Source organism: Festucalex cinctus, chromosome 3 (genome assembly GCF_051991245.1).
Source record: "Festucalex cinctus isolate MCC-2025b chromosome 3, RoL_Fcin_1.0, whole genome shotgun sequence".
NCBI classification, from domain to species: domain Eukaryota; kingdom Metazoa; phylum Chordata; class Actinopteri; order Syngnathiformes; family Syngnathidae; genus Festucalex; species Festucalex cinctus.
This window is the reverse complement of record NC_135413.1, coordinates 32227486-32252022: the sequence shown is the minus strand read 5'-3', so window position 1 is coordinate 32252022 and position 24537 is coordinate 32227486. Positions and strand designations below refer to the sequence as shown.

The 24537-nt window shown below is 37.8% G+C and overlaps 1 protein-coding gene across 1 annotated transcript; it reads left to right on the top strand.

Annotated features, from left to right (window-relative positions):
• Positions 1–1094: 1094 nt before the first annotated feature.
• LOC144016485 (FYVE, RhoGEF and PH domain-containing protein 6-like) lies at positions 1095–24216 on the top strand. The gene is made up of 21 exons (XM_077517683.1): positions 1095–1347; positions 3064–4771; positions 9728–9872; positions 10875–10942; positions 11486–11516; positions 13293–13444; positions 14866–15022; positions 16119–16206; positions 17689–17739; positions 17810–17868; positions 18748–18819; positions 18910–18978; positions 20583–20666; positions 20765–20844; positions 20919–21021; positions 21112–21255; positions 21885–21990; positions 22080–22168; positions 23132–23257; positions 23405–23544; positions 23630–24216. Exons 1-21 carry the CDS (start codon positions 1338–1340, stop codon positions 23664–23666), a joined length of 3519 nt encoding a protein of 1172 aa, XP_077373809.1. The 5' UTR covers positions 1095–1337; the 3' UTR covers positions 23667–24216.
• Positions 24217–24537: the final 321 nt, after the last annotated feature.

Here is a 24537-nt window from a genome sequence, read left to right as displayed (position 1 = left end):
TTAACTGAATTTAAATTGATTTTTTTTGGGGGGTGGGGAGGGTGAAATGAGCAAAATAAAAAAAAAATACAGTTTTTTTTTTTTTTTTTTTTTGGGAGTGGGAAGGCTGGAACATAACCAAAATTAAAAAAAGAGGGCCGAAACTAGCAAAATGTAAAAAAATAAATACAGTTTAACTGAATTTAAATTATTTTTTTTTCGGGAGGGGGAGGCTGGCACATTATAAGCAAAATTAAAATAATAAATATAGCTTAACTGAATGTAAATGAATATGTAGTTTTTTTTTTTGGAGGGAAGACTGGACCATATAAGCAAAATTTAAAAAAATAAATAAAATACACTTCCTCACTAATACATCAAATATAGTCATGTACGCTTGATTTCATGCGGCAGTGCTCATAAATGTGCTAAAAATAACAATGTGTGTAATGTGTGTATTCGTGTGTAATATTCTTGGTAGATGGAAGTCAATAAATAGACGTTTACGTGTTGTCAAAAGATTGCACAATTCAGTTTCTGGTCAATTTAAACTGCAGATTTTTTTTTTTTCCTATGGTACCTTTTAAGAAGTAAGAAAAATGTGCGCCCAAACTATCTCACAATTTTTTAGCCATTTATTGTGGAGATTTAAAGTTTTGACACATAGATTAAGGATGACAATAGAAATGTAGATTATTTTAGATAATAGTGATTTAGGATTAGGCCTCGTTGTTACACTTTTCTACTTTCTATCCATCAATCCATTTTCTGTAGATAATCTAAATTTGTAAATTGGACTTCAAGCAAGGCTGTTTTATTATTATTTTTAATCCAATTATAAGAAAATGAAAATGACCAAGGTTAAGAGTTTTGTAAACAGACAGCTAGCTAAAATGAGCTAATTCACATAGCAATGGCAAACAAAAACACCCTGTTAAGAATTTATTAATTAGTAGTATTTTTTTTATGGTGCTTGAGTTTAAACGTGTCATATATTTGATATAATGTGTAAACAAAATACAAGACATTTTTCCGTGTAAAGTCGCCAATAGCAAAAAAAAAAAAAAAAAAAAAAGACATCATGAATGTTTTTGAGCGTTCTGGCGCCCCCTACGTGTTGTTGGCGTCCCTACAAGCAGGAAGCTGAGCGACTGAAGTGTTCAAATCAAATGCAGTCAGTTCAGTCAGTCAGTCACTCACTCGAATCTACCGTAGGAGTTCAATTTGTTATTGTCGCAACTCTTTACCCGAGCACGCAGGAATGCCCACTGTGGACAACTTTTGTTGACTTGACGACTGTGAATGTTTGTACCCGGACATGAATTTTGGGCTGAAAAAGTGGACGGACTGACGCGAAGATGAAGTCAGGTAAGAAAAATCACTGCACCTCTCGTTTGATTGATGTTGTTGTTTCTTGTCACTTTTGACAGCAAAACGAGTTGCAATGTACTTTCTTGCGTTATATAAAATGTCGCCTTGGTTATTTTCGCTACTGTTTCTTGAGTGCTTTTCATGGTGGTCACTGGTGTCAAATTTAAGTCTTCGTGATAGTTAGGTTTCACAACATTTATGTTTTTTTTTGTGGTCTAGTTCATGTTTCTTGCAATATGAATCTGTTCCTTTTAATTTAGTCAGAATATCTGTAGGCGTTTTGGAACAGCAGGTGTTGAAACAAAATGAATATGTTTTTTTTTTTTTTAGGCTTAGTTGACGATACATTTTACTTAAATGGAAACAAAATATTGCACCTGTAAACAACAATTTTTTTTTTATGTTACGCACTATAAATGGCCAAAAAAAGTCAACTAAAAGGTTTTGGGTAGCCCTAATGTCATCATCAGTGACTCCTTATCTCTCTCCATGTTACACAAAAAAAATATTCTGCAGCACTTTCAACCATTGTTTGTTAATTACTAAGTGCTGACAGAAGGCAAAAGAATGTTTTTCTAGTCTTTCACGTGTTGTGGTGGTCCACTAGTTTGGCCAGTAGTACCAGTTTCCTTCAATAAGCCCCCAAATCTTCCTCCTCATCCTCAAGCTGCTGACATGGACCAGTAGCTGGATTACTCAGTGTGGGGTGGGACAGACCAGCCATGTGATATTTGAACCCCCCACTTGGAGTATTTTCTACTATAGGTTAGGATCAGTGATTGCAAAGCAGCTTTTTTTTATTTTTTATATGAGTTAATACAGCAACCCCCGCCTCCAAATCTCCCATCACCCACTGGGGCAACATCTGGCATCCACCTGAAAACGGATTGAACGTGCAATTTGGATATTCTGCCTGTCATGTTGGATTTTATTTTAGAGGAACATGCAAAATCTACAGCAATCCCTTTTTGTTCCACTTTTTTTTTTTTTTTTTTTTTTTTAAACCAATTGAAATACAAATAATCCAGTTTTGGATCAAGCCATTATGGTGGTTAATACTCCACCCGTCAAGCTTTTATTTATTTTTATTTTTATTTTATTTTTTTAAAGTAACATTTAGTATTCTTAACTGTACAGTACATTCTGGAGTGCAAATTTGACACGAAGGTAAATTTGACTCTATTTAGATAGGGACCAAATAGGCGCTATATAAATAAAGATGACTTGACTAGAAAGAGAGTCAAATAAAATATAAAAAAATAAAAGTCACTGAAGGGTTGAGGTTCGAACTCACAACGTTCAGCTTGGGAGACTGCCACGCTAACACCTGAGCTATGCCCCTCCGACTGACTACAGAATTTACTGTGTGCCATCACATGTAAAAATAAGGCGACTCATTCACGTCGTATCTGGCGTTGACGTTCACCACGAGCCATGCGGTGAGTCATCTTGGCTCGCGGCACGTTTCTTAGTTGTATAACCAGAAATATATATTCGTATTGTTATCGCCGAGTTATGCGTTTGGTATGTGTGGAGTCGGATATCCCCTTAAAAGAAAGAAAGAAATCCCCAAAATGCAATTTAATCCTTCAGATGGACTCTCAAATGTATGCTTTGTCTTTCTGCTACTTGAGAAATTTTGTGTTGAAATTACAAATGTGAATCTTCCTGTCAAGGGTCAGTACTTGTTCACGCCTGTTTGTGTCTCCTCAGGCATGCACAAGCCACCTCTGGCCCCGAAACCCAATCTAGCCCAGCTGCAGCCGGGGACGCGGTCTCCGTCAACGGCCAGAAAAGACGAGGCGTCGCACCGGTCTCCCGGCCCCCCGAGGAAGATGAAACCCAAACTGGCACCCAAACCCAACCCCTCCAAGCTCAACGCCAAACCGGCCGCTTCAAAGGTCCAAGCGACTCCTACGGCCGAACCTCCGCAGATGCTCGGCCTCCTCAACACCCAGAATGGAATACAACATGACGGCAAAAAGCCAAACTGGGATTATATTATTCCCATTTGTCTGTGTAGCCAGAAAAACTGCCGGTGCATCCGTGACAGTCAGATAGACAAAACCGAGAAAGACTTTAAGACTTTGCACAAGGTCAGCGGTGAGAATGGGAAGACCGCATCCTCGGAAACAAAGACTGACAAATCCAAAGCAGAAATCTCCCACACGTCAACTGCCAATGGCCACCTCCCAAACCATAAACCACCCCGAGACGCTTTCCCCACACAACCTTACAAGAACCATGACAAACATTTTAACGCCTTTCGTCCTCCGATGAGAGTTGGACAGCTTCTTCTCAGAACTGTGAGCGACGAGGCGAATGCGATAACCCGGGATGACGTCGGGCATGGTCCGGAGGAGGAAGACTCTGACGGCTCAAAGCCCATCCCTGTCCCGGTGCCACGGAGACACAAAACCCAGCAGGAAAAGGTGGAGGAGATCCCAATCCAGGAAGGGAGGAAAGCGAAAGAGTTGACGGTGTCATCTGAAGGGAAAGGCAGCGCATCCTCATCTGTCAGTTGGACTGAAAACAGAACATCTGCCGCAAAACCGGCACCGACGCCCAGGAGAAGACCTTATCTCACTGAAAACCTGCCAAGTCCTGCTCCGTCAACGCTCCAACACAATGTGGACGAAGAAGACCTGGGCTGGGACAGCAACGCCTTTGATAGGGAGTTATCTGTTGACAAGGACGACGAAGAGGTGGAGAGGCAAGGAAGGCACGATCAGGAGGTCTCCAACAAAAACCAGACACAATCCAGTTTTCTCCACAACAGTCCGGACAACCACGAGAGAGCCGTCAAGCAAATTCCGAAGAAGCCGCAAAGGAGCATCAGCCCGATTTCGTTGTTGAAGAAGATGGAATCTCCTGCGGTTGGAGAAGATCTAAAATCAGGACTCAACGAAAAGACCGTCACGGCCGATCTTCCTTCGCCTCCGTTAAAGACGACGAAGACGCCGGCAGCGACGCCTGAGCGTTCGCCGACGCCAACCTCGGGCAAACAGAGACGCCGCTCCTTCTCCGGTACGGACCTGGTCCGTTCGGAAGGGCGCAGGAGCTCTTTCCGGAAGCTGCTGGATCTCAAGCTCTCCGCCATGATGCCGCCCAAGCGCACGGCGAAAGGATCGCAGACGCCCAACGAGTCCGACAAGCAGGACGATCTCCGCGGCGCGCTCGGCACGGAACGCAAGTTCTCCGCGCCTCTCGTCGGAGTGGAACAAAGCGTAGACGGCGGGGAAGACCGCGACGGGACCTATGAGAACATTTGCTACTACGAGGAGATCTCCGACTATGAGAACGTCTACTTTGGCGGCTCGGACGGTTCCAGCGCCACCTGGCAGAGTTTGTACAACGACGACGGCATTTATGAGGAGCCTGGGGCGTACTTGTCCCCGGATCAAAACGCTGACTATGACAGGTGCGTGAGTATTTTATTTTATTGTTTTGCTTATTTCACTTGTCTGATGAAAAGTTGGGAGGCGAGTTCCTCGGTTTTGTTCCTTCGGAGACTTCGAACGTATGGTGATCGATCACTAGCATGTGAAACGGAAATACTCATCGAAGCTAACAGCTTTCGTACACATGTTGGGCTAACTCACAGAAAGTGTTAGCGTTAGCTAAGTCAAGCCGGCCACCATGTTTGTTGATCGGCTTCTATGAAGCCCTCCACGAGGGTTAACGTCAAAATAAAAGTGAAACAAGTAGTGTAGTGTTAATTTTATCCGCCATTTTAAAAATGTGTCTCAGTTTTAGTCCAGTTTCAATCAAACTTGTTCGTTTTTATCATGGTTAGTCAACCTCATCTCGTTTTTATTTTGTCCACTTTTAGTCGACTATAAATCTAGCATTTTAGTCCAAGAAAATGTAATTTTATTCGGCTAGTTTTAGTCAACAAAAATTGTCAACGTTTTAGCCTAGTTTTTAGAACAATCATTTAACCCCTGTGGGTCTTTTTTTCCCCCAGCAGATTATGTTGAATATTTCGGATCTAAAACTATTTGACATACAATTTTCTCTCATCTTTTTGATGAAAAACAACTTGACACACAATTACAGTATATCAACAAGTGGCTACTATGGCTCCATGCTACAAGCTAGTAAGTTAGCAAACATTAGTTAGTGGTCGGTCAGCGTTTTTTTTTTTTGTTTTTTTTTAAATCATATAATTTTCGTCTTGTTTTTGTTCATGAACTAAATGTCCATAGATTTTAGTCTTTTTTTTTTAGATTTTAGTTAGGTTTTTTTTTTGTCTCGTCTTCATTAGTGGACGAAAATGCATACGGATTAGGTCCCACTTATTGTTTATTAATGAGAGTTTTAGTCCGGTGAAAAATGTGTGTTGACGAAATTATTTTTGTTTAGTTTTCCTCGACAAAATTAACACTATACATGAATGGCAAAACCTAGCGAGCTTTTATTTTGAAGTTCTTTCTTGGAAGCAGTCGTCGTGGCGACAGACTGACGACATGAAAGAGTGCACAAACAGACTTGGAGTTGGAGTGCAATATTCAGTTTCTCGTGCTCATGCGCACGGGCGCACCACTTATGTGCAGTCCTGCTTATCGTCACTGTTTATAAAAGAGGTCATAAAATCTGTGTTCCATTCGTTCTCTCCATTTTCTAGAGGCAAGTAATGAAAAAGTGGCTCGGTTATTTTTCACATTATCACCATTTTTCAGACTCGTGAAAAAATGACCAGGACCTAAAAAAATATGTCTCTGGTACTGAATGAAATGAGAATCGCGTTCACCACAATTTTTCTGACTGATCACATTTTCAACTCAACGTTAGAGGATGACATTTTTGGGGAATCTCGTGGGTCCGTGAATGCTCGCCAATTTAACCTTACTTTAATCACTCAGTTGGGACGGGACAGGATAAAAAAGTTCACAGGAGCAGAAGGCGAAGAGGCGAACACGTCTTTCTATCAGGTTATGTAAACGCAATCAATTCAACGTCAAAATGAAACAAAGCGCCGCGTCGAACTCCAAACCAAAATGGAATGCAGCTTGAAGTTGTGGCATTCATCATTTGTGAAAGCATTTGAGACGCAGGTTCCTGTTTGGGGAGTTTGGCACGTTTGCTTCTCAGGCGTGGACGTCTCGTGGGCGTACCAGACGATGACATTTTGAAATTGGAATCCCCGCCCACTTCGCACCGCCAAACGTGTCCGTAGGCAATTTCAGTAGATGCAACCTTTTGCTCTTGTGCATGCCAAAACAATTGTGGTTGCACTTTGCATCATTCTGACAGGTGCTTTGAATTAACTTCACATGTCAACAACAGGCAATGACAATAAGGAAGTAAACAATAATACAAATATTACATAACGTTGAGGTGGCTTGTCCCGTCAACCTTGAGTGTTAGCATGTATTCCGTGTCAATTCGCAAACACTCCCCCAGTCTTCAATTTGCCTGATTTATATTCCCATAGCACCTTATGATGTCAAAAGAAACAATAACGAAGTTTGAGCCTCCGAGCTCAAACGGTTTTCAAGTTATGTTCTTTCGGATTTGGGGTGTCACGCCCACTTTTCCAAACCAGGAAATGCACACCCAAGTAAAAGTAAACATATTTAAAGGGCCATGTCTTTGTTTTAATACTGTATAGATGCGGCTCTGTAAATTGCTATTTAAAACAACAGTTAACCTACTTTCAGGACTTAAGTCTTTTCTGAAAACATTTTTATTTTAATATTTTCCCATTACCACATGCACAGGCTTATTATTTTATTATTATTATTATTATTATTATTATTATTATTTATTCATATTCTATATTAATTTTTATTGGCTCAGGCTTATTTGTTTTAATTATTATTTTACCTTTATTATATATTTTATTATTATTTTTTATATTACATATTTATTTATTTTTATTGACTCAGGTGTATTTGTTTTAATTATTTTTTTATTATTTTATATTATTATTATTATTATTACTATTATTATTATTGTTATTATTTATTCGTATATATTTATTTTATTTTTTTTCTTGGCTCAGGCGTATTTGTTTTGTTTTATTATTTATTTTATTATTATATGTATATTATTATTATTATTAATAATAATAATAATAATAATAATAATATATTTTTATATTATTTATTTTTATTGGCTCAGCCTTACTTGTTTTAATTATTTTATTGGTTTATTATTATGTCTATTATTATTTAATTTTATTTATTTATTTTTATGGGCTCAAAATGTTGATGAAAGGCGACTGTTGATGGGATTAAAAAAAAAAAAAAAAAGCTCATTCCCATCATCCTTCAGGGTTGAAAGCTAAGTTGGTGCATTTAGGGTACTGCAATGCCCTGACATGTGGGCAAGGCGAGCAACTGCCTGCTTTTAGAAGAAAATCAAGCGTTTGTAGTTGATGCTGGAATGTGATTTTGCACCCTAAGAAGCAACAAGTCAGTTGACGTGAACGGAGCAGGATTACGCCGTACAACTCAACACCGTCTCGTGCAGCTTAGCGTTGCCTGCCGTTAGCTTAGTTTTCCTTTAGCTTAGTTTAACGTGCCACCACTTCAAAGCCGGCGACAGTCACATGCTTTGAAACACGTTGAGCAGCTCGCAAACACAAATGAGTCACGGCTGCTGTCAACATACACGTGTGTGTGTGTGTGTGCGTGAGGTGCTTATTTTTGCTGCACATGCACGTCTTTTTTTTTTTTTTTTTTTCTTTCCCCTGTGGTCAACTTTTGGCACTGGAAGTTGGCGACGTACGCAAATGACAACAAATTCCGGCAGTTTTACGACGTGACAATCGACCTGTTTTGAACTTTTTAAAGACAAAGTAAAGACGCGGAGTGTCTTTTCGCTCATGATGGCATTACTTCCTCACCAAGGAAAAGAAATGTGGTGAAATGCCCTGCCCGAGTAAAATGGCCTCAATTGTGATCCGTCCCAGCCTGGGCAGGCACACCTGTGCAATCATCACAATCGTTCATCGTGGGAAACATTTGAAATCCTACATGATCATGTAGGATCAAATCGTTTGTATTTTTCTAAATATCTCGCTGTATATGCCACAATTCGTCATTTTGGATCCCCAGTCTAACATCAAGAAATATTGATGATAATAATAAAAATAATAATAATATTATTATTATTGATATATGCCACAATTTATTGTTTTTTTTTTAAATTCATCAAACATCAAGAAATTTAGATATTAAATGAGTATTATTATTATTTATGGCGGCACGGTAGTCGAGTGGTTAGCACGTCCGCTTCCCAGTTCTGAGGTCTCCGGTTCGAGTCCAGGCTCGGACCTTCCTGGGGGGAGTTTGCATGTTCTCCCCGTGCCCGCGTGGGTCTTCTCCGGGTACTCCGGTCTCCTCCCACATTCCAAAGACATGCGTGGCAGGTTCATTGGGTGCTCCGAATTGTCCCGTCGGTGTGCTTGTGATTGTGTGGATGGTTGTTCGTCTCTGTGTGCCCTGCGATTGGCTGGCAACCAGTCCACGGTGTCCCCCGCCTACTGCCCAGAGCCAGCTGAGATAGGCGCCAGCAGCCCCCGCGACCCTTGTGAGGAATAAGCGGTCAAGAAAATGGATGGATGGATTATTATTTATTCATATATGCCACAATTTATCATTTTGGTTCCACACTTTGTGATTTAGGTTCCCCAGTCAAACGACAAGAAATATAGATATTAAATGCGAATTATTATTATTATTATTATTATCATTATTATTATGCATGTGCTAAATGACTAGTGTGCTGCACAATTAAACAAAAGCCATAGTTATGAGTAGCTACGGTAATGCTAAGCTAATAAGCATGCTTTCCATTACCTTTTGATTGGACTGTCGCCACTGCCAACATGGCCGCCGTGTTCGTGAGCCCTGAACTGTCTTTTTCCATACTGCCCCCCGTTGGCCGAGGTGGGCATATCAGAAAGTGCCGCATAATGGTCATCCATTCAAATGTAATTTGGTGTAGTGTGACAAAAACGATCATTCTTTTTGATCACGTCACGGCTGTATATTTTTTATCAAGTTCAATATTATGGCATGCTAGTTTTTCTTTTCTTATTAAAATACACAAAATAAGAATTTTGTGTATTTTGGCACAAAGACTTTTATGTGCTGTGTACAAATGAAAGTTGTGCTTATTTTGCATGACCCAGCTGATAATTATCCTGAATTGCTTAAAATGTGTTGATGAATCTGCAGGAAGTTTTTGAATGCAGCTGCAAACATCACACCGTGTGCTGAATAGTGTTTTTTTTTGTTTTTTTTTTTAAATAGAAACCCTCCCCCCATTTCCTATACATAACATCATCGCTCATCTTTGTCCGCACGTGTCATCACTTTTCCACTCACAACAAACTTTATGCTTTTGTTGGCATTATTTTGCGCAGAAGTTCCTTGGAGGAAGAAGTGGACGACTTCGACGACGCTTCCGAACACGACTTCATGCTGTCGTTTTCCGACGATGACTACGACGACGAAGACGACAGCTCGTTCTCAAGCAAAGGAGACGGCGAGCAAGCGGAGGAAAGTGCGGTGAGGGAACAAAAGTTATAGCAAGATACACACGAGTTGAACACTCAAATCATATTTTTTTTCTCTTTTGATATTAAAAAAAAAAAAAAAAAAAAAAATCAACACATTTTTGTAATATGTTTCCTAATAAGGAAGATAGCCATTCTCAAATAACAGTGTGACCACAGGAAGTATATATTTTTTGCTGCTATTATTAGAATGAAGTGTAATTGCACCTCCACTACAGTAAGTGGCAGTAGCGTCCTGCAGAGGTGTTCTTACAACTTTTTTTTTTTTTTTTTTTTTTTTTATAGACAAAAGAGACTAGAGTCGTGGCAGAGAGTTGGTGGGATATTTGATTCTTTCTGGAGCGTAATAAAAAAAGAAAAAGAGAAGTACCTGCTTAATACAACAATGTAAATAAACAAAATTCTCCTGCTGGTGTGAGTGCGTGTCTTGGCCACCTGGGGGCAGTACAAGACTTTGGCTCAAAGCCTGCAATAAAAAGACGTAGGCTACCGTGTGTAAATATTATGTCAAAAACGTCAACCCTATTGAACCAAATCCAATCAAATGGTGGTGATATATTCTAAGGTTAACGATACATAATGAAACCAAGTACAAAATGTTCGTCAGCCAAATCATACAATCGCAAAAAGTTCATTAGCTTAATGCTAACATATAATGCAAAATGCCATAGACAGGCTAATGTTTTCCTCTGGCTTTTACATCAGTTTGAGATGAATATATTTTATTTTAATTGGTCTGATATTCCTTCACGTTTGTGATCTATTTACGTGTATTTTTCCTTTCTGTGTTTTTATTTTGTTGAAGTTGTGGATTAGATTTAGATTAAATTTGGATTAGAGTTGAAGAGAGGAAATTAGCATGGATGTTACAGTAATTATCAACCCCCCCAAAAAAACACAAATCAAGCCCCATTTTGAGTAATTTTATTTGTGACTATGTAAATAAACTAGCATGTAGCATATTGAACTTTTTTTTTTTTTGCTGTCATGACAGATGCAAAGCGGCCCCCGAAAGACGAAGATCCATCACATTGCCACTGAAATCATGACCTCGGAAAAAGTGTAAGACACTTTTTTTTTTTTTTTTTTTTTTTTTGATATCGTGTTATTAAAACTGCCACAATGTCGTCGTCGTCATGTTCACGATATTTAAATGCAACACATCTGTTAAAAAAGGCAGGTTGATTTCCATTTGTGCAGTTCTAGCTCCCTCTGGTGGCTATTTTTTTTAGTGCAGTTGAATTTTCATTAGCGATGTTTTGGCCCTTTTTATGTTTCAAATCTACACTAATTGTCAGATGAAGAGGACGTAATATGCCTGTGAAGCAAATCAATATGTGGAGGAACTTGATGTGTTCATGCATTAACAATATAACATAATAATATATTTTTTTAAATTAATAATATGATGTTATGTACAAAAATACCTTCTTTTTTTTTTTAAGTCTGTGCTCATTGTTTTTTACAATATTGTGACCTTTTTTTAAAATGTCGCCATCCTCCCCGTAATATCGGGATTATCGCATCGTGACGTTTGGATATGTTTACATCCCTACATGCTACATACCAATATGTAACGTTTGGCTTTTTTTGGCTGCTTGGCAGGTTTGTTGACGTCCTGAAGCTGCTTCATGTCGTAAGTGTCGCTACGTAACCTTTTGATTTTCATGGTCATTCATTGGTCATTTAAATGTATTTTCATCTTGTGAGCCATTTTAGTGAGTCAGCATTTTTCATATACATTTGATGACATCATCCAGTGCTACGTGCAAAACAAGCATAGCTCCCCTCGCTCACATTCCTTGCAGTTTTTCCTCCTGGCGCATCGCAATCATCTCGACAATAAACATTTCAATAACATTGGACGTCCGTCAAGCATGTCATGCAACTTTGGGTGCTAATTACTCTCATCACAAGCAAACGATGTCAGAGTTTTGTTTGGGAAAACGACCGTGATGACCTCTTGATGCTCAATAAGTTTGAATTCACCTCACGAAACAAACTACAGTTAAATGAAAACGTAATCAATTGACGCTAGCATAGCTCACCAGTCACATTTTGCATAAAACAAAAGCTCAAACGGTTTCGTTTCTTGTCCTGGAATATTTTGACTAGAGAATTTTTTTTTTTTTGTGTGTGAAAAGTTGGTCATATGAGCAGATGTCAGTGCAAGCCACAGCAGACAGGAAGTATCCGTCAGCTCAGCCGAGGAGGAATCGAGTCCGCTGATGACACACAGTCATACCGAGCCAGAAAGAATGTCCGTGCTGGCACGCCGACAACTTTCCATCCGCTCTACTCACACGTGCAAAAAAAACAAACAAAAAAAAACAATTAGGAATTCGTTGAAAAAAAAAATCATAAAATACTCGATCCATTTCAAAAGTTGCTTTAGAGGTAATTATTCATCTAAATAAAACAAACAAAACAACAAAAACACTTACACCTGAACCAAGGTTATTATAATTAACGGACATTTACCAAATTAACTTTTCAAAAATTCTAACAAAAATTGCAGGTAACTTCCAGAGTCATCATCAACATGTGTCACACAAAGTTAAAAACTAAGCAACTAAAGAGTTTCCTACATTTTTATACTGGAGATAGTTTTCCAAAATTTCAACATAATTTCTTAATTTTATTATTATTACAGTATTTTTATTTAACCAAAAAATAAAGTGTAGGTAGGGGAGCTCCCAGTGTGTTAGCAAAAACTGTAAACATCTTAAAAATCCTGATGAAAACCCTCAATTTGGCTACGTTGGCAAGCATTCACCGCTCAGTGAGAGATACCAGCGTTATCGGCCGATGCCGACGGCACCGATAATCGGCGATCTATCCCTAATTAGTTAGCATGAACATTTGGGTGATATAAAAATACAAACGTTGCATTTTTTTTGTTTTTAAATATGTCAGTTTTACAGCAAATTGTAACTGGTAACCACCAAAAAGCAACTTGAAGCAAGCGCGCCGTGCCTCTTCTTTTGGCGAACTAGTCGAGCAAGAGTCATCTGTTTGTTTCCTCAGCGATGTTGCGTGATCGACTCTCATTTCTTGACAGCAAGAGAATGACGACAGGTGCTAAGGAATACTTAAAAAAAAAAAAAAAAAAAAAAAAAAAAAGTGTTGTAATAAGTTTATCTCGTTCACTGCCATTGACGGCTAAAGACGTCAAAGTTCCGTTTTTATTGGACTGGCAGTAAATGAGTTAAAATGGGATGTGGGAGGGGCCTAACTATCAAACGTGACCCTGGAACGTACTAAGTAAGGTTTTTTGATTTTGGGTCTCATTTGATTTGGATTTCCCCACAGGCGTCAAAATTCAAGTCAAGCGTTCAAATGCTTATTTTATTTGCGAAAGGTTTTTGCGCATAGTTGTTGACGTGCGATGACGTGTGCGTGTGAACCGCAGGACTTCCGCGACGCGGTGGCCAAGGCGTCGCTTCAAAACGGCAAAGCCGTGATCGAGGATCGCCTGCTCAACCAGATCCTCTACTACCTCCCGCAACTCTACGAGCTCAACCAGGACCTGCTGCGGGAGCTGCAGAATCGACTGGACAAATGGTAGCGAATGCATTGTTTGATTGATTGATCGATTCCCTGACATCAGCACCCTTTGAGAAAGCATTGAGATACATTTTGATTTTGTAGTTGGCTGCGATAAGTTTTAGAAATGAGCAACCAATCAGAGGACGGAAAAATGCTGACATCACGGAGGGCGGGACTCGGGTCCCTGTGAGGACCAATTGGAAATGTGATTGGTTTCAAGAAACAGTCGCTTCGCTATTATGATTTAGCACTTCAGATTGCGAAGGCCCTGGGCAGATTACGTTGACGTGGCAACACAGAGAGGCTGAAATCTGATTGGACAGGAAAAAAAAAAAATCACAGTCTTACCCTAAACCTTTCAATATCCATTTTCAAGGGTCCTGATGAAAAGAAATCTTCCAGCAGTGCTAAACGTGCAGATGATCTCCATGAGGAAATGACAATTTCCGCCTGCAGGGTCTGGAATGCGACGTTGTCAGTTTTATCAGTGCAAGTTGCATTCCGGCCTCTACCGACTTTTTGTCAGCCATTGGAGGGAACCAAAAATGCTTTAGTGTGACTCACTGGTGTGTCTTGTCGTGCTGGCGACAGTTTGTTAGCGATCCTCGGGTAGAATGTTGATCGTTATTTTGTGATCTTCTGCGTGTGACATCACTGACACTTGAACAACATTCAAAGATTTAAAAAAAAAAAAAAAATGCTTAGATTTGATTGACACTTTCTGAGATGTTTAATTGAACACTTTAATCCATAAAATATAAACAACAAAAACCTTTGTTAATTTTTTTTAAAAATTTAATTAATTGTATTTAATTTTTAAAATAAATTATTTAATATAATTAATATATATTATATATATACAAAATATAATAAATGAAAATTTATTAATTTATTTTTATTTTTAATTTCTTTTTTTTTATCTATCTATGAATTATTTATTATTATTATTATTATTAGTAGTAGTATTATATATATATATATATATATATATATATATATATATATATATATATATATATATATAATGTTATTCATTATAATAATAAATTCAAATGGATTAATTTTAGTATGTAATTTATTATTATTTTTATTTCTAGTTGTTACATGTGTTTCTGATATTTTGTCCCTTGTCGGTTTGCTTTTGCAAGTAGTAGTGCTGCAACAGTTACACAGATAACTTATATAATCTGATTATCCGATTTACACTATCATTTGTTGACACCCACGTCACTCACCGCCATGCCCTTTTAAAGCCATACACACTCAAAGTCACACGTAGTGGAGTAGAACGTAACGACCCCAAGTGGATCCTGATCATGACCATGCAAAGAGATTTTCTTTTTCTCTCTTTCTCCAGCTTTTGTTGCATCTCATTCGTTCGTAATGAAACAACTTTTTTTTATTTTCTCTCTCTCTCTCGCTCTCTGTGTGACCAGGGACGAAAACTCGCAGGTGGCCGACATCTTCCTGAAGAAAGGTCCCTACCTGAAGATGTACTCCACATACATCCGGGAGTTTGACAAGAATGCGGCTCTACTGGAAGAGCAGAGCAAGAAGAATGCGCCGTTCGGCGCCGTCGTGCGAGAATTTGAGGTCATCTGATTTTTCTTTTCTTTTCTTTTCTTTTCTTTTCTTTTCTTTTCTTTTCTTTTCTTTTCTTTTCTTTTCTTTTCTTTTCTTTTCTTTTCTTTTCTTTTCTTTTCTTTTCTTTTCTTTTCTTTTCTTTTCTTTTCTTTTCTTTTCTTTTCTTTTCTTTTCTTTTCTTTTCTTTTCTTTTCTTTTCTTTTCTTTTCTTTTCGATTCTCCTTCCCGATGCACGACTCACAAAAAAAGCTTTGGGGTGAAAGTTCATTTTGAACTGAATTGTAAGCTGTGACTTGTACGGCTAAACTTCATTTCACCCTCTGAATGCACATGTTCAATGTTTCACTTCTTTTTGCGCCACTTTTTAACAAAATAACAATAAAACATGTTTCATATGCAATATGATATAGAAATATAAAATATATAGACATATATACAATAACATAGTATATAGACCTATAAATTATGTTTAAAATGTTTCACTTCTTTTCGCGCGACTTTTTAAATAATTAATAAAATAAATGAATAAATAATCATTTAAAAAATAAATAAATACAAAATCTATTAAATAAAATTTAAAAATAAATAAATTAATGAATTAATTATTTTGTTGTTGAAATCATATTTCTATTTGACTGAGATGTTTTTTAAATTTCGGTAAAAAAATAACTTAATTTCTTCAAGTATTTTTTAATGTTTATTTTTTTTTATACTTGTTAAAAGCCTCTTAAGATTTATATAATGTGATTGTTTTAATTACGTAATATTACAACATTACATAGCTTTTAATAGAGATGTGTTTTTGGAAATTAAATATATATATATATATATTTTTTTTTTTAAGTTTTTCAATTTTTCTTTATGTTGTTGAAAATCATATTTAAATGAACAAAATCAGAATTTATTATTATAATTATTATTATTATTATTAGAGATGGGTAAATAAATAAATGCATTCCTTTTTCATCATCATCATCATCATCAAATTCATCCTGAAATTTCTACCCAAGGCCTAATATCATTCAGTTTTTGTGAATTATTATTATTATTATTATTATTTCCCCAAATGTGTCATTCGTTTCTTTTTTTTTTTTCTTTCTTGCAGGCAAGTCCACGTTGCGCCAACTTGGCTCTGAAGCACTTCCTCCTGAAGCCCATTCAAAGGATTCCTCAGTATCAGCTCCTGCTCCGAGGTAAAGACTTTGCTCAGCATCATCATTGGCGCTGTGCTGCCCTCTAGTGTTTGGGAAGGCAAACGTATTATTGACGTTTCATTCATTTGGATCAACTTTTTGATATTTGTGGGCAATTTTCATGAGGTTGAAGCGACGCCATCACAAACTTTAAAAGCCTTCACAGAATAAACAAACATTTGGGCTTTTTTTGATTCTCTTTACAGTTGATTTAATAAAAAAAAAATAATAATAATAATAATTTTTAAAAAAAAGCTGCATTGTAGCGTCTCAATTTCTCAATATGAGTCAGTCTGGTATGAGTATTTTTTATTAATATGTATGTTTTGTAAATACAGGGAGTCCTCGAGTTAAGGTTTTTTTATGAGGTAAAGGTAACTACCTTAACGTAATAATAACCACACCACGCTGTCGATAATTTGCGTTTCTTTCAGCCTTATGCTTCTTTTGAAAAAAAAAAAAAAAAATGCAAATAAAACCAAGCAAGATCTTCTGTGATCATTGCTGAAATTTTGCGCCACTTTAGAGATGTCTTGACGAGTGATGTAACGATATCCAAACATCGCGATACGATATCACGATATGAAGGTCACAATACGATATTTATTACGATATTGTGGGGAGGTTGGTGATACAAAAAAAAAAAGGGTCACAATTATTGTGAGAGAAAGAAAAGATAACACTAAAAAAAAATACAATATTGTGCTTTTGTACATGACAGCAATGCTTATTATTGTTTTTATTTTATTATCTATTTATTTATTTACTTTATTTTATTATTTTAAATTCTGCTATAATCTCTAATAACACTTAATATTGAGGCAATTAATTGCTTATACAAGCACACATTAAGCATTAAGTTCCTCCACATATTGACTCGGTTTATATATGTGCACGGGTCAAAACATGCCTTGTCAAAATTAAATTGCGCAAAAAAACAAACAAACAAAAAAAACTAGCCACCAGAGGGTGCTAGAACTGCACAAATGGAAATCAACCTGACTTTTTTTTTTTTTTTTTTTAAACAGAGGTGCTGCTTTTAATATCACGACATGACGACGACGATATATTGTGGCAGTTTTAATATCGCCATATCCCGATATTGCCGTTATCGTTCCATCGCTAGTCTTGACTGAAAGAATGGTTGAAAGGAATTCCAAATCGTGTAACTCGACATATTGCAGTGTACGCGTGGTAATTGGATTTTTTCAACCCAAGTCAGACGAAGTGACATAACATGAGCTTTATAACGCAAAGGAGCTTATTTTTTGCTCAAGTCGTGCACGATGTATCGGCTTGGAAAATGTCAAGAATGCTTGTTGCGCAATTATCATAGAAACACCCATAGACTTATTTATTGATTTTTTATTTTTTTTTTGTAAGAGCGATTCAAATGCCAGATTACGTGGCAGGAATTTCCTCCACAACGCCGAGCTCTTGTTGACCCAGACGGCTCAACTTTTTTTTTTTTTTTTTGGGCAGACTATTTGAAGAACCTGTCCAAAGACTCGGCTGATTACAAGGACACCCAAGGTAAGTAAACGCAGTCATGTGACGTTGCCGCGCGGCGCTAAATGTTTTTTTTTTTTTTTGCTCCGTTCAGACGCTCTTGCGATCGTTCGAGAGGTGGCCAATCACGCCAATGACATCATGAAGCAAGGGGTAAGACGCCACTCGCTGTCGACGAGCGTCACAGCGTGGACGTCGATGCACGTTACACAACTTGACTTTGTTCGTTAGCTCGATGCTAGCATGTAATGGGGAACGCCATTGACAGGCTAATACTTGAGAGTTTTCATGGTGGTTCTGTTTTTATTAGTTTTAGTTAAATAAATGCTTAGTTTTAATTTCAGTATTAGTTTTAGTTTTTTTTTTTTTTAATGTGTATTACTTGTGTGCAATATTAAAAAAAAAAAAAAAAAAAAAAAAACTAGATGATGTCACTTCTGTGTGATACGCCTTCAGATGTCTTTATTTTACGGTTAATATCAAAATAAATCTTAATTAAAATCACATTTAAAATCATCCCAAAGACATTTTTCATATATTTATAGTTTTAGTTTTGTAAACATAAACTATAGTTTCAGTAATTTATTTGTATTTATTTATTTATTTATTTTATTTGTTTTTTTGAACTTTAGGTTTAGGTTTTTTGTTAGTTAACTAAAATAACCTTGCTAGTGCCTCATCATCATCATCATCATCATCATCATCATCATGTTAGATAATAATAAATTGATATTTTGTCACTTTATTTGACCATTTTTCAACATACAAAATGAAAATCACACAAATAAATAAGCAAGCAACGGGCGCTCAACATTGCGAGAAATTGCCAAATATAAAAATAAAATACAAGGGAAAGAGAAAATTGGTTTCGAGACGTTACCGAGAAATAATAATACAAAAATTGTCCTTGAGTGCCACTTAGCGAATTGCTCCTGCTCGTTTCATTTCAATGAATCGTTTCAAGGCACCTTTGTGTTGGCGAATATCCTGATTCTGACGTCGTCCATTTTGTCTCACCCCGCCACCAACAAGGACAACTTCCAGAAGCTGATCCAGGTGCAGTGCAGCCTGAACGGCCATCATGAGATCGTCCAGCCTGGAAGGGTGAGAGAAACTTCGTCTCGTCACGTCAACTGCAAAATCAAAAAAAAAAAAAATGAGTTGAACTCAACCGGACTTTTCCTTCTGTACCAGATCTTCCTCAAGGAGGGCGTCCTCAACAAGCTGTCCAGAAAGGTCATGCAGCCAAGAATGTTCTTCCTGGTACAACTCAACGTTATTTCTAAAGCACTTTTAAAACAAGCATTGCTGTATACATGAAACTGAAATCGGTCATCGGTAAAGTGTAAGAGAAGTAAAATAGGAACAAATCATTTTAAGTACAAGTGAATAAAATGTACGTATCAACATATAAATAAATAAAAAAATGTATGAATACGGTCTATAAATAATCATTTAAAAAAAATGTTCACAATATTATATAAATACATAATATAATATATATGTATATATATATATATATATATATATATATATATTAGGGGTGTGAATTGCCTAGTACCTGACGATTCGATTCGTATCACGATTCACAGGTCACGATTCGATTCGATACCGATTAATCCCGATACGAATTTATAAGTCGATTGTTGCGATTTTTTTTCATTCAAATTTAGAAAATACTAATCAGTAAGCTTGTAGAGTGTAAGATTATTATGAAAATGTATTATTTATTGATCTGAAATTTCAGTCTTATAGAGGTTGTAATCTGTTTCATGTTTGAACAGCATTAAAATAAAATATTAAGGCTTAATGTTCCGTTCATATAACATTCTTCCATGCTCAAGGTGTGAATCCTAACCCGAAGTCAGACGTTTTGTTGAATATTTTTCCATTAAAAATGGAAGTTTAAAATCGATTCACACACACACAAAAAAAAAAAAAAAAAAAAAAGGCAATGATGATAAGACGTTGAATCGGTAAGACTACCGAATGAACAATTCTGAGCTCTTAAAAAAAAAAAAAAAAAAAAAAAAAAAAAACACGCTTTTTTTTTAATTGAATCGATTCGAGAATCGAGCGATGTAGTATCGCGATATATCGCCGAATCTATTTTTTTTTTAACACCCCTAGTTACAACAGTGAGATATTTTGCCTTCTTCATGAAAATGTGGAGTAACGCATTGAATCTCTGGACAGTAACTTTAATCAGACTACTTTGTAGAATAAAGTAACGCGTTAGACTACTTTTTGAGTAACGCGTTACCGGCAACACTGTATATATATATTTATATATAATAATATATATAAAACTATAAATAAATTAAGAATAACAATAAATAAAAATAAAAATATATAATAAAAAAATAATAAGCTCATGAGTCTTCTTTGCCTGAAGACTTGCGTCCGTTTCCCTGCCGCTCTTATGAGGTGCTCCCCCTAGTGGCCCGCCAAGTAATTGCTCAATAAGTTATAAACAACGGAGCCGTTATAGTGGATGTATATTAACGACAAATATCGGGAGACAAAGTATCACGATTTATCGCGATATCGATATATCGTCACACTCCTACTATCAACACTTTAAATTGCTTACATATAAAAAACAGATGATGTGAACAATTTTTTATTTATGAAAAAAATAAATAATGGGTCATATTTGGACGCGAGGGGTTTCCGCCCAACAATGACAATATACGATGCATCTCACCTCATTATTATAGCGTGGAAAACTTCAAACATTTCAGTAGTTGTCATTTTGTATATAATTTTGATGATTATCTCTTGAATCTTGATTGTTGTTGTTCGCTCATAAAGTCAAAATGGCCAATCAGATGTTTTGTTTTGTTTTGTTTTGTTTTCTCCTTCAGTTTAACGACACCTTGCTGTACACCACTCCGGTTCAGTCGGGCCAGTACAAGTTCAACAACATGTTGTCGCTGACGGGGATGAGGGTGACGGACGACTCCTCCACACGCACGACATGAATCCTGTTTTGTTTTTTTCCAATCCGACTGCCCATCACCTCATGCTTGATATCGATCACCGACAGGTGAGCAGACCGAGCCAGGAGGCCTGCCAGAACGAGTTCCTCATTGAGAGCGTGGAGCGCTCATTTATTCTCTCCGCGAGGTATTTTCATCATTTTTTTGCATTCCAATGAAATTTGTGTGAAATCCTTTTTTTTTAAAATAAATTCACTGCAGTTCGGCGTCGGAGCGAGACGAGTGGCTTGACGCCATTTCCACGGCGATCAGCGATTACACCAAGAAAAAGATCACGTTCATATCCGGGAAATCCTTTGAGGAGGTTAACGGACGCACTGGCTGACTCCAAAATGTCAAACGGTCAAAACGTTGTTTTTTTTTGCTCATGTTGTTTGTCTTGCGAACGTTTCAGGTCCAGCCGAGCAACGGCGACGGCGCCCCTTTGGGCACCAAAGCTCCCATTTGGATCCCGGACCCGCGCGCCACCATGTGCATGATCTGCACCTGCGAATTCACGCTGACGTGGCGGCGTCACCACTGCCGAGCCTGCGGCAAGGTGACGCGTCGTCGGATGCCGCAAAACGCACGCCACTATTTTTTATGTTCACTAAACAATAATTAGAGCAAACATTTCATTCCCCCCCATCTGACTGCAAGTAACAAGAAGTACTTTTTTTTTTTCATATATGAAAAAATAAGGGTGTCAGCTGGCGATTTAACTTTGTAATTGTAATGAATCAATACTTCAATAATAGTTAACTTATGATTAATCATAAATGTTATATCTGTTCTAAATGTGCAATGAAATATTTTTTTCCCCACAAAGTTTTCATACTCCTGTTAACATAAAAGTGGAAAGAAATTTTAAATGGATAACCGTCAAACATGAATATTTTGCCGATAATAAATGTGATATTTTCATTATTTTTCAAGTACAATTAGTAGCTTTCAAAACACATTTCGCAACTTGCTGTCGACTGAAAATGACATCACAAAGGGCTCAGGTAACCAATCACAGCTCACAGTTTGGTCATGTGACATTCACAAGCTGAGACATTGACAGCTCAGTGCATGTTTTCTTTTCATATTAAAAGCTCGCTACTCTAAAAATATATGTATGTATTTTTTTTGTCAAATGGGTGCCTTGGCTGTGTAAATATGACATAGTTGTTTTTGTTCCACTAGGTGGTGTGCCAGTCCTGTTCGTCCAACAAGCGCAGCCTGGAGTACCTGAAGAACCAGTTGGCAAGAGTGTGCGACCAGTGTTACGTCGTCCTGCGCGAGCAACAAAGTCGGTTTCCACTCCGGGGTCCCCTCGCCTTTGTTGTGTCTTCAAATACTTCATGGGGAATTGTTTGTTTTTTTGTTGCCGTTTGGCAGGCGAAGAAGATCTCTCGGCGGCCGCCATTCCCAAAACCTCCTTTGCGTTCACTCGCAAACACAAGCGGATACCGGCAGCCCTCAAAGAGGTCAACACAAATTTTAACCTTAAGATGAACTCTCGCTCTCTCTCATTGCAATCTCTCTCTCTCATTGATCTCTCTCCCTCCCTCCCTCATGGTTCTCTCTCACTCTCTCTCTGGGCTCTCTCTTTCTTTCATGGAACTCTCTCTCATGGGACTCTCTCTTATGGATCTCTCTCTCATGGTTCTCTTTCTCTCTCATGATCTCTCCCTCTCTCATGGATCTCTCTCTCTCATGGGTCTCTCTCTGTCTCTTGGATCTCTCTCTCTCTCCCTCTCGCCTCTCTCTCATGGTTCTCTTTCTCTCTCATGGCCTCTCTCAAGGATCTCTCTCTCATGGAACTTTCTCTCTCCCCTCTCTCATGGATCTCTCTCTTGTGGAACTCCCTCTCATGGTTCTCTCTCGCTTTAATTGGATCTATCTCTCCCCTCTCTCTCTCTCTTGCCTGTCTCTCTCTCTCATGATCTCTCTCTTGCATCTCCCTCATGGTTCTCTCTCTCATGGTTCTCTCTCTCTCTCTCTCGCCTCTCTCTCATGGTTCTCTTTCTCTCTCATGGCTCTCTCTCTCTCCCTCTCTCATGGTTCTCTCTCTCTCACCTCTCTCTCATGGTTCTCTTTCTCTCTCATGGTTCGCTTTCTCTCTCATGGCTCTCGCTTTCTCTCATGGATCTCTCTCTCTCTCTCATGGAACTCTCCCTCTCTCATGGGTCTCTCTGTCTCTTGGATCTCTCTCCCTCTCATGGATCTCTCTCTTATGGAACTCTCTCTCATGGTTCTCTCTCGCTTTAATTGGATCTATCTCTCCCCTCTCTCTCTCTCTCTCTCATGATCTCTCTCTTGCATCTCCCTCATGGTTCTCTCTCTCATTGTACTCTCTCTCTCATGGTCTCTCTCTCTTTCTCTCATGGGTCTCTCACTCTATCTGTCTCTCATGGGTGTCTTATCGCCGTGCATTTGACTTTTGTCAGGTGTCGGCCAGCACGGACAACTCCTCCATGAGTGGCTATTTGCAGAGGTTCAAGGGCAAAAAGAAGGGCAAACGCTTGTGGTTTGTCATCAAGGATAAAGTTCTGTACACGTACGCCGCCAGCGAGGTAGGCCGCACTCCACCGGCGGATTAGGCCGAAAGCCCATCAAATAATTGTCAAATGATGAACTGCGATATAGCATAGCGAGGCTTCCAAGTACATCGACGGATCCATGTCCAACTCCATTACTGCCACGCGTTTCCCATCATGCAGGACGTCGCCGCCTTGGAGAGTCAACCGCTTTTAGGCTTCGTCTTAAAAGTCGACCCGTCCCAAAAGATGCAGTTCAAGCTTTACCACAAAAACACCCTCTACTACAATTTTAAAGCAGACGACGTGCAAACAGCACAGAGGTAAACGATCGATATTTATTGTCAGCAAAGACATGTAAACAAACGTTTTATCTTACTAATACGGGCTTGAATTTGCACTTGACAGGTGGATCAACACATTCCGAGAATCCGCAGTACTGTAGTATCTGGAGACTTGACTGCGTGATGTTGACATTTCACCTCTGGACTGTGTTTTTTTTTTTTTTTTTTTTACCTCAGTGCTCCCAGAGTTTCCGTCTGGTGACACCACATTGGATGTGATTGCTTTTTTTTCTGTGAACATCTCTCGCTAGTTTCTTACGCAACAACAGCATGTACAGTATTGTGCTACATTTTTAACTTTCTTACCCCAAGATTTTGTTTTTTTTGTCATCTGATTTGTGATGAAAAGCTCCTTTTGTTTTTAAATGAGTGTTTCAGTTATTTGTGATTTAGTTGCATTCACACCAAACCTTGTTGTAGCGCACTATTTTTTATTCATATGTGATGAACTTTTAAATTATTTTGTGTAAATAGTGTGTATTGTTGTAACCCCACCACTAGTAGTTATTTCATTCAAAGTACTGGCTGCACTTAACTCACCCAAAATGTATGTAAATAGCTGACTAAACATGTGTAAATACATCACGAATGATCTGTAAATGACATTGAATGTACACATCTGGTTACTGTAATAAATACTGTATTGTTTTAGTATGCTGTCTGTCATCAGCTATATTTCAAATGTGCAAAATTTCACAGCAAAATGTGAATTATATTAATGTAACCCAGTCACAGGTAAATGTATGACTTGTCACAGATTAGTCTGTGTTATATCGTGTTAAAACTACGAGCCAAATTAAAATTGGATATAAAACACAACTTTTGTTTCTATCCCGGTCAAACTCATTTTCATTGCAGACCTCAATGTAGCTTTCTCATAGTTTTATTTATTTTTAATCAGCAATTAATCTGTCAATTTTAGACTAAACATAATTGGGAGTTAAAACATTTTTTCATTTCCATTCCTCCAAA

What these genes read in the sequence shown, in the direction of transcription:
- LOC144016485 (XM_077517683.1), top strand. An exon ending in ATCATGACCTCGGAAAAAGT is followed by an intron (nt 10,943 to 11,485) that starts GTAAGACACTTT and finishes GCTGCTTGGCAG; the next exon opens with GTTTGTTGACGTCCTGAAGC. An exon ending in CAGAATCGACTGGACAAATG is followed by an intron (nt 13,445 to 14,865) that starts GTAGCGAATGCA and finishes CTGTGTGACCAG; the next exon opens with GGACGAAAACTCGCAGGTGG.